General features: G+C 47.8%; 1 protein-coding gene across 1 annotated transcript; it reads left to right on the top strand.

Moving 5' to 3' along the window:
• Nucleotides 1-6,354: 6,354 nt before the first annotated feature.
• On the top strand, nucleotides 6,355-14,128 carry ATP4B (ATPase H+/K+ transporting subunit beta). The gene is made up of 7 exons (XM_008144011.3): nucleotides 6,355-6,466; nucleotides 7,011-7,139; nucleotides 9,930-10,043; nucleotides 10,161-10,360; nucleotides 11,505-11,561; nucleotides 13,310-13,408; nucleotides 13,967-14,128. Exons 1-7 carry the CDS (start codon nucleotides 6,355-6,357, stop codon nucleotides 14,126-14,128), a joined length of 873 nt encoding a protein of 290 aa, XP_008142233.1.
• Nucleotides 14,129-14,907: the final 779 nt, after the last annotated feature.

Raw genomic sequence — 14,907 nt, 5'->3', positions numbered from 1 at the left:
AGGACACACCTGGCATTCACCTAGAGCACATGGGGGCATACCTGTGGCACACCTGAGAGGCACCTTGGGCACACCAGGAACATCTGGGGTACACCTAGGGAGGCCAGGACCAACAGAAATGTCGGCTCCATGACGCCACAGCCTTGTCTGTCTATTCTACCACACAGTAGGTGCTCAGCAAATGTTTGGGGAAAAGTGTCAAGGAAGTGAGCAGGAGGTTGGTTGTAGTTTTAAGAGGAGAGGAAATGAAGGGTTTCAGAGACGAAGAAAGCCGTAGCCAGGACAGGCAGGGACCTCCCAGCCCACCCACCTGTGCGTGATGGGAGAAGAGTGTCTCTGAGGGCAGTGAGATTCTGCCAGAGGGTGTGGGGCAGGCGGGATCCTCTGTGGCAGCTGGAGAGGTGGAAATGAGGACTCGCTGGCTGTGCAGCCAGTCTCCCTGCCTTCCTGCCTCCCAACCAAGCGGGTGGTGGGCCCAGCCCAGCCACTCACTATTAGGTAATCCTTGGGACAATCGCTCTAACCTCGTCCTGACTACCCAGTCAGGGTTCAAATGGGACATGGTGCCTGTGGAACAGAGAACCCCCTGCTAGCGTTCCCCCTGTGTCCTGGGTCAGTGCTTCCACACGGCACCAGGCAGACAAACCGCCTGCATATCTTGTGAAATAAAAATTCTGCTTCAGTGGCCTGGGGCCAGGCTCCACGGCTCCCACTGGTGCTACCACTGCCCATCAGGACCCACTGTGAGAAGCCGGGTCTGAGGAAGACAACGCCCATCCAGCTAACCCTGAGCAACATTCTGGGGAAGGAGAAGCAGCGGTTAAACACAGCTTAATGTTTCCCGTGAGCTTGGCTCTCTAAGAGGGGTCCAGTATGCGGTATTTCCCAAACTGGTGTGGCTCTGGAACCTCCCTCCTTATTTAAATTACACTTCTTATTTGGGAATAATTGTAGATTCATATGCAGCTAGAAAGGATCAAGAGAGATCCCCTGTACGCTTCCCTCAGTTTCTCCCAATGGCAACGTCTCCCCAAACCAAAGCACAGGATCACAGCCAGGATACTGACCCTGACACAGACAACACGGAGCACTTCATCCCCACTAGGATCCCCATGTTACCCATGTGTAGACACACACCCCTCCTTCCCACGCCCACACTCTCCTGAACCTCTGGCAACCACTAATCTGTTCTCCATCATTTCAAGAATGTTCCGTAAATGGAATCATCTAGTACATAACCTTTGGGGGTTGGCTCTTTATACTCAGCATAATTCTCTGGAGATTCACCCAGGTTGTTGTGTGCACAAACAGTGTTATTGCTAAATTCTATGGTGCCGATGGACCCCCGTTGGTTTAACCATTCATTTGTTGAAGGACATCTGGGTTGTCTCCAGTCTGGGGCTAACAGGAATAAAGCAGCTCTACGCATACATGTACATATTTTTTGGTGTACATTTCCATTTCTCTGAGATTAATGCCCAAGAGTGTAATTCTTGAGTTATATGGTAACTAACTGCATGTTTGGTTTTCCTAAGAAACGGGTAAACTTTTTTTCAGAATGGCTGTACCATTTTACAGTCCTACCAACCACATATGAGTTATACAGCTTCTCAGCATCCTCCCCAGCTTTCGGTGTTGTCACTATTTTTTATTTTAGCTATTCTGATAGGCGTGTAGTGGTATTTCGTTGTGGTTTTAATTCGCGTTTCCCTCGTGGCTAGTAATATTGAACATCTTTCCATGTGTTTATTTGCCATCTGTTTGGAGAGCTGTCTCTTCATGTCGTTCGACCGTGTTCTAACTGAATGGTTTGCTTGTTTACTGTTGCGTTTTGAGTGCTGTTTATCTATCTTATAGCCTTTGTTGGACTTGTGGTTTTCAAATACTTCTGTCCAATCTTTGCTTGTCTTTTCATTCACTTTACATGGGCTTTCATAGAACAAAAGCTTCTTTATGTCGTTGAAGTGCAATCTATCAATTTTTCCTTTTCTGAATCGTGCTTTTGGTGTCAAGTCTAAGAATTCTTTATGTTTCTTTTTTCATCCTCTCCCAAATTCAACCTTCCCACTCAAAAAGGTTTATACTTTTACTTTTAAATCCATGATCAATTTTAAGTTAATTTTTTTACATGTGAGACTTCGGTCAAGGTTCATTTTCTGCCAGTAGTTGTTCAATTGCTCCAGCTTCACCTGTTGAAAAGGCTGTCTATGCCTCATTGAATTGTTTTTGCAGCTCAAAAATCAGTTGGGCATATTAGTGTGGTTCTGTTTCTGGGCTTCCATTGGTCTCTGTGTCTATCCGTCCACCAATACCGCACCATCTTGATTGCTGTGGCTATTTCTGTCTATATTTGTGAGGAATATTGTTCTGTAGTTTTCTATTTTTGTAGTGTCTTTATCTGATTTTGGCATAAGAGTAATACATGTCTTATAAAATCAATTGGGAAATGTTTCCTTCTCTTCTATTTTCTAGAAGATATGGTATATAACTTGTTATTCTTCATTAAATGTTTGGTAGAATTTTCCAGTGAATTGGGAGGTTTTCAATTATGAAATCAATTTCCTTACTAGTTGTATGGCTATTCAAATGATCTACTTCAAATTGAATGAGTTATGTGTATTGAGGACATGGTCCATTTCATCTAAGTTGTCGAGTTTATATATGTAGTGTTGTATATGGTATTCCCTTATTATCTTTTTGAAGTCTTCAGGGTCTGTAGTGATATTTCATTTCTGGTATTGGTTATTTATGTCTTCTCTCTTGCAATAGTTCTGTTGATTTTATTGGTCTTTTGAAAGACCCAGTTCTTTGTAGTTTTACTGATTTTCTCTTTTGTTTTTAATTTCACTGGTTTCTGCTCTTATCTTTTATTTCTTCCTCCTGTTTGTTTTCCTTCCTCTTTTTTTTCTAGGTTTTTGAAGTGAAAACTTACCTTATTGATTTGAGACTTTTCCTCTTTTCTAACATATTAATTTAGTGCTATAAATTTCCCTGTGAACACTGCTGTAGCATTCATTCAGCTCCATGTATTTCTTGAAATTTCCCTCAAGGCTTCCTTTTTTACTCATATATTACTTAGAAGTGTATTGTTTAGTTTTCACGTTTGGAGAGTTTTCTGTTATCTTTCTGTTATTAATTTCTAGTTTGATTCCACTGAGATTGTAGAACACATTCTATATTATTTCATTTATTTTCAAATTTGTTGAGCTTTGTTTTATAGCCTAGGATATGGTCTATCTTGGCAAATGTCCCATGAACACATAAAGAGAAAGTATATTCTGCTGTGATTGGGTGGATTATTCTACTGAGGCCAGCAACATTCTGATGGTTGATGATGTTATTGAGCTCTTCTATATCTGTGCTGATTTCCTATTTAGTTGTTCTGTCAATTGTTGAGAGAGGAATGTTGAAGTCTCTAACTAAAATTGTGGATTTGCTTATTTCTCCTTTCAATTCTATCAGTCTACACATTTTTTAGCTCTCTTGTTTGGTGCATATACATTTAAGATTGCTATATCTTCTTGGGGGATTGGCCATTTATTATCATACAATGTCTGTCTCTAGGTTTTGTGTGTGTGTGTTTAATTTTGAGAAGTTTAATTATGATGCATCTTGGCGTAGATTTTGGAGGTCATGGTTATCTGTTCACTCAGCTTCTTGAATCTGTAAGTTTATGGCTTTTGCCAAATTTTAGGGAGTTTTCAGTCATTATTTTTTTTAGTGGTTTTCAGCCTTGCCCTCTTACTTCTCTCCTTCCAGAACTCTGATGACACAGATGTTAGATTTTTATTACAGTTCCCCTTACCCCTGAGGCTCTGTGCATTTTTGTTCAAGTTTATGTTCTCCCTATTGTTCAGATCAGGTAGCTTCTATTGCGTTTTTCTTCCTTGTTTCTATTGGTTTTTCTTTCCTCTGCCCCCTCCCTTCAGCTGTGGAACCCATTCTTAGAGCTTTTTATTTTGGTTAATGTATTTTTCCATCTAAAATTTTCATTTGGTTCTTCTTTGTATGTATCTTGTTTCATTCCTTAAACTTTTTATTTGCTGAGGCTTTCTATTTTTTTTCATTTGTTTCAAGCATGTTCATAATTGCCCCCTGAAGCCATTTTATCATAGGTGCTTTAAAATCTATCAGGTAATTCCAACATTTCTGTCACCTCGATGTTGGCATTCAATGATTTTCTTGTTTTAATTCATTTTGAAATCATCCTGGTTCTTGGTATGATTATCAATTGAAATGTACCATTTTCCTACTATTTATTCCTTCAGTTTCAGCTGGCTGTCTCTGACTCCAGTCAATCAGTAGAAGGGAGCTGGGCTCCACCTCATTACTGCCAGGTGCGGGTAGACATCTAGGCTTCCCACGTGGGAACCTGGGAGTGTGCTCCCCACTTGGCCTGGACCCCACTTGTTGGGGCATCTGCCCTACACTTTCAGAGCATGCCATGGAAAAGCGCCCTCTACCAGTGTCCCTCTCCCTTCCTGTCCTCCCTATAGACACGTGTCCAGTAAAGGTCATTTTGATGTGTGTGCTATTCAGCACATGCTTTCATGTTTTGGGGAATTCAGAGATTAAGTGGGGAAGACTTAGTTCAAAGACTTCCAAGAAAGAGTTCATATTTTGCTCATTTCAAGAGCATCTCTATAACTTCACAGACAAGGGCAGCATTTATTCCATGGGCAACAGTTACTGCACTTATCTTAGGGCTCTGGCACTCGGGGTCCCAGACCCCCAGGTGTGGACAATTATAAAATTAGGAGTCCTAGCTAAAATAGTGCAATTCCTTCTGAATTTTAGGGTGCTCATTCTTCTGATAAACTCTAAATCATCCCTGAGAAAACAAGCTGAATAATGGCTATAGGGTTTTCATTATTCTTCTTCCGAAAGAAATCTTCTAATTTGGCTACATGGGTCCCTTAGAAGGAAAATTTCTTTTTTTTTTTTTTAAATATATTTTTATTGATTTCAGAGAGGAAGGAAGATGGAGAGAAAGAAACATCCATGTTGAGAGAGAATCATGGATCGGCTTGCCTCCTGCAAGTCCCCCACTGGGGATCGAGCCCACAACCCAGGCATGTGCCCTTGACCGGAATTGAACCTGGGACCTTTCAGTTCGCAGGCTGATGCTCTATCCACTAAGCCAAACCAGCTAGGGCAAAAGGAAAATTTACATGTGACAGTGAATGATATTCCAGATTTTTGTGTACAATACCCATTATTTTAATTGGATTTTGATGGAAATGCTTGTAGAAAGGCCTCTGTGGCACATTGCCCTTTCAACCTAACTGCAGAGATGCCCCAGTGAGCAGCTGGCATGGCTCCAGCTATGTCTCTACCCACCAAGGCCTCTGGGCCAGTGGCTCTGGTCACACATCAAGATTAATCTGGGGGGCTCTCAGTAGCTCAGATCACCTGGCCGTTTGGTTCATACAGAAACATGGGGGTGAGGCAAGCATCGGGAGTTTTCAAGGTGCTCCAGCGGACTCCAATGTGCCACCCGGCAAAGCGTCCCCCACCTGGACATCGCTGTGGTCCTGCAGCCTTAAACACGGCTCACGGGGAGCTCCTAGGCCCACTGGGTCCCCCCTGGGTCAGAATCTGCATTTCAATTAGCTGCCTGGGGTGTGGTTTGCATTCAGTTTTGAAAATATCTCTAGATTGTATGGCTGTAAATTCCCCCATGAACACAAAAAGTCCTAAAAAGCCCCAGTCCCCTCAACACAGATCTCAGGGGACATCATCCTCATGGCTGAAACTGAGCATCAGGGGCCACGGGAGGGGACGGGGCCTGGGACCCGCTGAACCCCCTCCTCTGGAACAACACTTCTAGCCTCCGTCACACTCTGGCCTTTTCACAATGTCGGCATCTGGAGCCACGCACAGAGCCCCGGCGATTGCAATACCATGACATCGGTCACCCGCCGCCCATCATCTCAGACCAGGAAGTGTCCGAGCGGCCCGAGGAGCAGGTCCAGGCCTGTCCTTGTGCTGACCTTACATCTTTCCTCCTGGAGGAAGTGAAGAATGGGGCCCCAGCTGAACAAGTGGCTGTTCAGAAAGTATTTCTCCTTAGTCATTATCCTAACAAAGTTAAGGCCAAGGGCATCCCAGGAGGGGGCAGCCCTGACTTGCCCAGGGGAGAGGTGGAGGGCACCTGATAGCAGGGGGACCTGCGGAGCGCACGGAGCCGCTGGTGTTTGGATATCGAGGCCTGATAACACCGCTGGGTGCTTTCCCTGGAACCCGCGCCCCGGCACGGGCGCCTCTGACCTCTGAAGGAGACTATAAAACCCAGGGGAGGATTTCCTCCTCTCAGTCTCTTCTGCAGGAGGGGGTCCCCCAGAAGCAGGGAGGATGGCGGCGCTGCACGAGAAGAAGTCGTGCAGCCAGAGGATGGAGGAGTTCCAGCGCTACTGCTGGAACCCGGACACGGGGCAGATGTTGGGCCGGACCCTGTCCCGCTGGGGTATGTGTCCGGCAAGGCAGGGCAAGGAGGGGCGGCTCTGAGAGGAGTGGCAGAGGACCAGCAGCAGCAGCCCCGGGGGAAGGGGGGGGTCTAGGCTCCCGGGACCCAGGCCCTGCCCCGGCTTCTGGCCAGGCCTCACCTTCCTCACCAGGGGACCCAAGAGGCCCATTTCGGCTCTTATGCCCCCTGGCACCAGGCACCCAGACGGTGGGAACATCTGAGGATTGACTGGCCCCAAAGTTTCAGGCTTAGATTTGAGAATAGCAGTTTATAGCCGAAACCGGTTTGGCTCAGTGGAGAATAGCAGTTTATAGTTATTATTCCTAAACTTTACAGTTTTTAAAGAGACTTTGAAGTCAAGGGGTATGGGGTTTCTTTGGAGCAATGAGAATGTTCTAGAACATTCTAGAGGTGATGCTTGCACAGCGTTGTGTGTAGATGCACTAAACACCACTGAGGTTTTCACTCTAAGACGGTTGAAGTGGTGGGGTTCCGTGTGGGTCCGAGCACGATGAAGCTGCGTCTGACTGGCCTCTCCCCGCAGTGTGGATCAGCCTCTACTATGTGGCCTTCTACGTGGTGATGACCGGACTCTTCGCCCTGTGCATCTACTCGCTGATGTGTACGCTCGACCCGTACACGCCTGACTACCAAGACCAGCTAAAGTCACCAGGTAATGAGGGGGCGCGGGGGCGATGCTCAAGCCTGCACATCAGGACCCCACGCAGGTCAGGGCGATTCGCAGTCCTGGAGGTGCTCGGTCAGAGCATAAACCCTCAGGGAACGAAGCCCCCAGGGGCACCCAGCAGGGGCCTCTGTTCCTCCCACCAGCAGCCACGGAGCTTTGAGGGGTACACCTGGGTGTGGACAGCCCCTCGGCTTCTTTTGATGAGGAAGAGGACCCCAGATTATAAAGTCTGACTTTGGCTTTAGTTGTAATTATTGAAACAGAGGTTTTTGTGATCGCGTCTTTATACCACTTGCTTTGTATGGGTCTACATGCACAGCAGACTTTACTGGGAGGAGATGCAAAAAACTGCTCCTAGCGAGACAGGAATGAAGGGTTTGGGGAGGGAAAGAGCTTTGTTTCCACTTCGAGCCCGTCAGTACTTCAGTCCAGAGTAGCAATTCAATCCAGAACTCGGAGTCTTCTCCAAGTGCAGTCCGTCTACCGTCCTCTGGGGTGAAGGTGGGCTGAGCCTCCCCTCTCCTGAGTCGGCACCAAATGGGTCATTGGTGACAAGACTCAAGGGCCCGAGACAGTGAGGCGTCACCTCCACAGTCCTGGCGAAGGTGGTGTGAACCAAGACTTCCACACCCAGCCCGTTAACCAAAGGTGTCTTAAAAAAAAAAAAAAAAAAGGCATAAAGGAAAGGGAGGGAGGAGAAGGGAAGAAATGGAGCACACAGTAACTCAATGTTTATCGCTCCACATCCCTACCACTTTCTAAGGAAGATAATACCCCCAGGAACACCCAGCAGCAGCACATAGGAAAAGAAAAGGCAAAAGTTTTTTTAAGAGAAGCTGCCTCAGATGGCCTCCAGCAGGTGAGCTTAGCGGGTCCAGCCCTCCTGCTGGGATCTTCGGTGAATCTGTCCATAAATAATAACCCCCACGTGCTTTGTTGGGTGTCAAATTTTAGAACCAACCAAAAGATGAAGCATAGAGGATTTCATTATAATTTCAGAGCAGAATGTCGTATGTTACAAACTTGAGAACATAACCATAATATCATTTGCTCAAAACCCTGAGGCTGGAAGGCAGGAGATGTGTTCCCTTGGTCACGGGGAGGCGGGGAACGGGCAACAGCTGCCAGGTGAAGCTGATGAACAAGTTACGTGAGAGCACGCTCCGAGTAAATGGTTGACAATGGGGAGTGGAGAGCTTTCTTCTCTTCTAGACCCGTGGTCGGCAAACCGCGGCTCGCGAACCACATGCAGCTCTTTGGCCCCTTGAGTGTGGCTCTTCCACAAAATACCACGGCCTGGGTGATTCTATTTTGAAGAAGTGGCATTAGAAGAAGTTTAAGTTTAAAAAATTTGGCTCTCAAAAGAAATTTCAATCGTTGTACAGTTGATATTTGGCTCTGTTGACTAATGAGTTTGCCGACCACTGTTTTAGACCTTTCTGAAGGTTTTTATTTTAAACCATGTACAGCTGTTACTTTCACAACTTCCATAAAACAACAAAAACCCTAGCTTACTTTTTTTTTTTAATCCTCATCTAAGGATGTTTTTTTCCATTGATTTCTAGAGAGTGGAGGGAAGGGGGAGAGAGAAAAAAAAAAACAAACAAACATGGATGTGAGAGAGACACATCAATTGGTTGCCTCCCGCACAGGCCCCTGCCAGGGCTGGGGAACCTGCCACCAAGGTACGTGCCCTTGACTGGGAATCAAACCCAAGACCCTTTGGTGCACAGGCCAACGCTCTAACCACTGAGCAACCGGCCAGAGCTACCTTACTTATTTTAAAAGTCACCTGTACAATCAGGGAACTGGCTAAATAAGTCATAAAACATTCACACAACAAAGCTTGATGTGGTATTTGTGAAAGAAGGAGGTGAGCTGATATGAAATGCCAGGGAGAAGTGATTACAACTGGTGTCGGAACAGGAAGACAGGAACGTGGCATGTGGAAAACAGGCTCCCATTTCTGTGAAGAAACACGTGATATCTTTGTATTCACAGAAACAAGAACGTTTCCTAAGGATGCACACTAGACTTGAGATGGAGAAAACTGAGGGCTGGCACTTCAACTTCCCGCAACTGTTCACTGTTATTTTTACAATTAACGTTGTTAGAATGCATTCGTATTTAACCAACACCAGTGGAGAGCTTGCAAACACAACCTCAGTAAGAAACCTAGTGGAGCCCTAACGGGGTTTGGCTCAGTGGACAGAGCGTCGGCCTGTGGACTGAAGGGTCCCAGATTCAATTCCGGTCAAGGGCATGTACCTTGGTTGTGGGCACATCCCCAGTAGGGAGGTGTGCAGGAGGCAGCTCATCGATGTTTCTCTCTCATCGATGTTTCTAACTATCCCTCTCCCTTCCTTTCTGTAAAAAAATCAATAAAATATATATTTTTTTAAAAAAAGAAAGAAACCCAGTCGACCCTGGACCAGCTGTCACCTGCAACGAGTGTGGTCCCCTGGATGGCACTAATGCAGGCCTCGTGTGCGGGGAGAGCCCACCCGGCCTTCAGCCGCACCACACCCTGCACCCAGACAGGCTCATTCCTCCGCACAGCTCCCAGGCTGGAGGGCAGGGTCCTCCCTGAGCAGGGAGCGCAGAGGACACCTGACCATGGCCTCCTGGCCTGGCTGCCCTTGAAGACCTGGGCCCCGTTGGTCCCGCTGCATCCCACCTGGGACAGCTCTGCACACAACTCCCCAACTCCGCAGCCACCAGCCTGGGTGTGATGAACATTTGGGGAAACCGGTAAGTGTCAGGCTCTCTTTCCAGGGGTGACTTTGAGGCCAGATGTCTACGGGGAGAAAGGCCTGGACATTTCCTACAATGTCTCTGACAACAGGACCTGGACGGACCTAGTGCACACCCTCCACGACTTCCTGGCAGGTAAGGTTTAAAACGCTTCCGCAGCCTTAATTTTTCCCTTTTCTAAGAAAACTTCACCAACCGCCCCCGGGGTGGCTGCGCTGGAAAGAGGGCCCACAGGTGTGTCTGTGCTGGCAGGCTACTCGCCAGCCGCCCAGGAGGACAACATCAACTGCACCTCCGACAAGGTGTTCATCCAAGAAAGCTTCGGGGCCCCTAACCACACCAAGTTCTCCTGCAAGTTCACCACAGACATGCTGCAAAACTGCTCGGGCCTGGAGGACCCCAACTTCGGCTTTGAGGAAGGAAAGCCGTGTTTCATCATTAAGATGAACAGGGTGAGTATAAAAGGGCTGGAGGTCAGAGGTCCAGGATGAGGCCCCTTTGGAGATTGCTCTGGGGTGGAGGGTCAGTGCTCAGCGCACCCACCTGTCCAGGGTTCCAGAGGTGACTGGTCAGACTGGCCCCAGCTGCCCCTTCCGTGCTCTGCACCTTCATTCAGCACACGCCCATTACATTGGTTCCTAAGCTGAGTACTTCTCTCAGATACAAGGAAAACAACCCATTCAAGCACAGCACCTACTTGGTGCTCTGTGGTGACGGACACCGAGCAGCAGAGCACAGGGCTCTTCAGGGTGGCTGGGGCAGCCCCGTGTGCACAAGACCCAGAAAGCAGGGCCGTGTACAGGCGCTGGGAGGGCAGGCACCTGGGAACCGTCCAGAGCAGAGGTTTCTAACCTGAGCCAGGGACCCATGACGGAGCCAGGGCCAGGCGCCGAGGGAAGCAGACCAAGAGTAGAGCCAATGCGAGCAAACAAGGAGGGCATGGCCCAGCTGGACGGGGAGTGTGCAGAGACCCGAGGAGGGGTGGGACCTGGCTGGGTGAGGGAGGGACACAGCTCCATGCTGCCAGCAGCTGAGGCCTGGGGGCCAGGGACTCTGAGCATCTTCCTGGGCCTAGAGGAAGCCACCCATCTGTGCAACAGTGCACGTGCCCCGGGTCCTAGCTGGGGTCTCGTCAGAGCGGCCTGGCAGGTGTGACGGCAGCTCACACTCAAGTGCACACAGGGGCAGGTGTGGGGAGAAGGCAGGTGCCATACTAGGCCTGCGTACAAGTGGGCACCCAAGGGCCAGGCCTGCAGGAGGCTGAGAAAGGCCTGGATGGGAGAAGCACAGATGGGCTGATGGGGAGCTGCCTCACAGGAGGATGCTGTGCCCGGATTCAGTGCAGCATGGAGGGCCTGGAAGTGGCAGTGAAGGCTCAGACCTCCGGTCCAGATCTGCCACCTGCCCGCGGCCAAGACCACAGCCCTGGGGCAGGGCTTCTGGCTTTGCAGGAGTTGGTAACACCCGCTGGGGGTTATCAGAACAGGAACCACCCACCACCTCCAGACCCTTCTCAGTGCCCTGCGGGAACCCCGCTCAGGCAGGTCTCCCTGCGCTCAGACCAGCATGAGGCCACATGGACACTTTCCCTTCCAGATCGTCAGGTTTCTCCCCAGCAACACAACGGCCCCCCGGGTGGACTGCGCCTTCCTGGTGAGTGTGGCCATCCATGGCCATCCTGGTATTGCTAGAAAACCCGTGGGAATAACTTAACTGGTTTTCCCTAGGAATATCTCAATTGTCAGCCTAATAAACCGGATACACAAACTACACAAATCATTGTTTAAAATAGTTTTATTACAGGGGATAAAAACCTAGTAAGAGAAAAACGTGTTATTGTTTTGATTCAAAAAGCACCTGGGACAGTATATTACTAACACACTTCAAAATGTTTGGTGGCAACTTGGAGAAACTAAAGCACTTCTACTACTTTTTTTTTTTTTTTTTTGCACTTCCATTGTTTTGTCCTTTTTATTGGCTTATTTACAAAAACATGCCAGACTACCAGCAGCTATCGTTGTAAAGTGTATGTCTATTGGCTGCTCAGGGTTGGCATTAATTTATTCCAGGTTTTCTCAAAACTAGTTTTTATGTACAACACGAAAAAAACTAAATTTGGCCCTGGCCAGCGTATCTCAGTGGTTATAGCATTGGCTTGAGCACCGAAGGGTCCAGGGTTCAATTCCCGGTCAAAGGGCACATACCTGGGTTACAGGTTTGATCCCCAGCCTCAGTTAGGGCACATGCGGGAGGCTACCAACTGATGTGTCTCACATCGATGTTTCCCTCTCTCTCTGCCCCATCCGTCCCTTCCACTCTAAGAATCAATGGGAAAAATATCCTCCAGTGAGGATTAACAAAACAAACAAAAAACCAAAATCCTAAATTGGCCTTCACTGAACATTTTCCAAAGCTCGTTTCCACCACTGTGCCTCCAACCAAAGGCTCCTGCTCTGAGCAGTGGGCACTCCCCTCGGGTATTCCGCAGAACCACCACACCCCTCAAGCCTGTGATCTCTCCGTGGGGCTCGGGGTCGTCTTGTTTTGTTTTTCCCTTTTTTAGTTATTTCAACCACACCTGTGTAGGCTGACTTGAGATTTTTTTTTTTATATATATATTTTTATTGATTTCAGAGAGGAAGGGAGAGGGAGAGATAGAAACATCAGTGATCAGAGAGAATCACTGATTGGCTGCCTCCTGCACGCCCCCGACTGGGGATCGAGCCCGAAACCCGGGCATGGGCCCTGACTGGGAATTGAACTGTGGCCTCCTGGTTCAGAGGTCAACACTCAACCACTGAGCCATGCCGGCTGGGCTGCCTTGAGATTTTAATGGACACCAGGATGGCCTTCCTCTGTTCTCTGAGAGGCTCAAGCTATCCATCAGGCAAGTTACTCTGAAAGCAGGTCCTGATCCCAGAAAGCCACGCAAACGCTCAGCCAGTGCTGGCAAACAGCCCGTACAGTCTCATCTGCTTGCATCCCATGTGCAGATAAACAAGCATTCTGGACTCTCTGGACCTTGGTTATCCTACAAGAACTTAAAATGGTAAACATACGAGTTTGATTAAGTCACCAGGGGGCTTGCCACTAACAAAGTACACCCCCAATGGGAGCCCAGTGCTGATTATAGAGATTAGATCACTTATGCTAATTACACAACAAAGTGTTTATGTGGTCCCCTACATAGTGCACACACGCACTCAGCATGCACATGCCACACACGAGACATGCAGACATACATGTGCACACACATGCATATGCAGAGGCATGCACGGACAGAGATGCACACACATGGCACCTGCATGCATACATAGAGACTGGCGCTCAGAGACAGGCAGACACACGTACATGTGCACCCAGATCCTGCCTTGCTCAGGCCGTGGCCTCTCCTCCCCCAGGACCAGCACAAGGACGCCCAGCCCCTGCAGGTGGAGTACTACCCGCCCAACGGCACCTTCAGTCTACACTACTTCCCGTACTACGGGAAGAAGGCGCAGGTGGGTGTTCACTTTTCTCCTGCAACAGCTACTGAGTCACCTCAAACTTAGCCATGACTGGCAAAAGGACAGCCCTGAGTGTTTTGCCTATAAAAACGAAATAAGGCATCACTTAGCCCATCCTGACCATTTACCACTCTCTGGCTGTTTCCCAGACCCATGTTCTCCAAACTACCTGAAAATACATTACGTATGCTCAGGTAAAATATAAATATTAAATCTAATTGTTTGTTTTCGACAGCCTCCAAATCCTTTTAGACAACTGCATATCCATTTTAAAGCACCTCCTCTCAATCTCTTGCTTTTTTTTCTGACTTTTATATTCATTTTCACCAAATCTAATTGGAAGGTGAATCTGTCACTGTTATTGTCTGTCCTCTCCAGAGCAATTCTCATTTCTGAGTGGGTAGACAGTGACCCCAGAGAATTCCAGGGCCTGGAGCAGAGCCCATGTGGGCTTACTCACACAGAGAGCATGTAGGAACTGCCTCTGCCGCCTGAGCACGGCACTCAGCACAAGGTTCCTGACTCTCTCCCCTCCCCACGCTTCCATTTCAGCCCCACTACAGCAACCCGTTGGTGGCCGCGAAGCTCCTCAATGTCCCCGGGAACACAGAAGTTGTCGTCGTGTGCAAGATCCTGGCAGAACATGTGACCTATGACAACCCCAATGACCCCTTTGAAGGGAAAGTGGAATTCAAGCTTAAAATTCAGAACTAAAGGACCAAGGAGGCCGGCCTTAACCTGCACAGTAACTCGCAGACCTCCACCCTCCACGGGGCTGCCCGCCGACTCTGCACCAAGCCAGCCCTCAGATGTTCCAAACGCCAACACTAAGGCAGCTCCGAGACGCCAGACAGGCACCTGTATGTCAAGCACTTCACGTCAGAATCAACTATTTCTTATCAAGTCTTTATTATTTTTTAGATAGAATTTGTAGCTACATTAAAAGTGTTGGGTTACCGTGGTAACCCTAAGGCAGAAGCTATCTAACAAGACCCTAAATAATTTATCTCTTTCTACACAAACATCACTTTGCTTACTATAACTTATTTTTTCTATAAGTCAATGAACTACCACCCATGTTAATATAAAGACTATCAATACGTTGATATAAAACATGACATGATAATGTACATCCTGGATGCTTGCTTCAAAAAAGTGCAGTTTCTAAATTATAAAAATAAATATATTAAAAAGTCACTCTTACTCTATATAAAACAGTCATGTGTTTCCTGATAAGGGGCGGGGGGTAATCAACTAAAAATATCAAACACCGCTTTTTTAAAAAAAATCCTCTTTTTAAAGTTTCCATTGCAAGTCAGGGAAATTACAAAACCATGTTACAGAGGGACTGACGCCTGAGAGAAGGCACAGTTTCAGGTGGCACAAACCAGAGGTAATTACAACCAGTTAGCCTTCCCTTCACCGCACAAGTCCTACCTCCAACACCAACAACGCGTGTGAAGTCTGCAACTCTAGGCCTTTCGAGAAAACTG

This window comes from Eptesicus fuscus, chromosome 8, assembly GCF_027574615.1.
Source record: "Eptesicus fuscus isolate TK198812 chromosome 8, DD_ASM_mEF_20220401, whole genome shotgun sequence".
In the NCBI taxonomy this organism is placed as follows: domain Eukaryota; kingdom Metazoa; phylum Chordata; class Mammalia; order Chiroptera; family Vespertilionidae; genus Eptesicus; species Eptesicus fuscus.
The sequence above is the reverse complement of the archived record's forward strand: the minus strand, read 5'-3'. Positions and strand labels throughout refer to the sequence as shown.

Coding starts and splice junctions, on each gene's coding strand:
- ATP4B (XM_008144011.3), top strand. CDS start 6,355: ATGGCGGCGCTGCACGAGAAGAAGTCGTGCAGCCAGAGGATGGAGGAG. Junction 7,140..9,929: donor AGACCAGCTAAAGTCACCAG/GTAATGAGGGGG, acceptor CTCTCTTTCCAG/GGGTGACTTTGAGGCCAGAT. Junction 10,361..11,504: donor TCATCATTAAGATGAACAGG/GTGAGTATAAAA, acceptor TTTCCCTTCCAG/ATCGTCAGGTTTCTCCCCAG.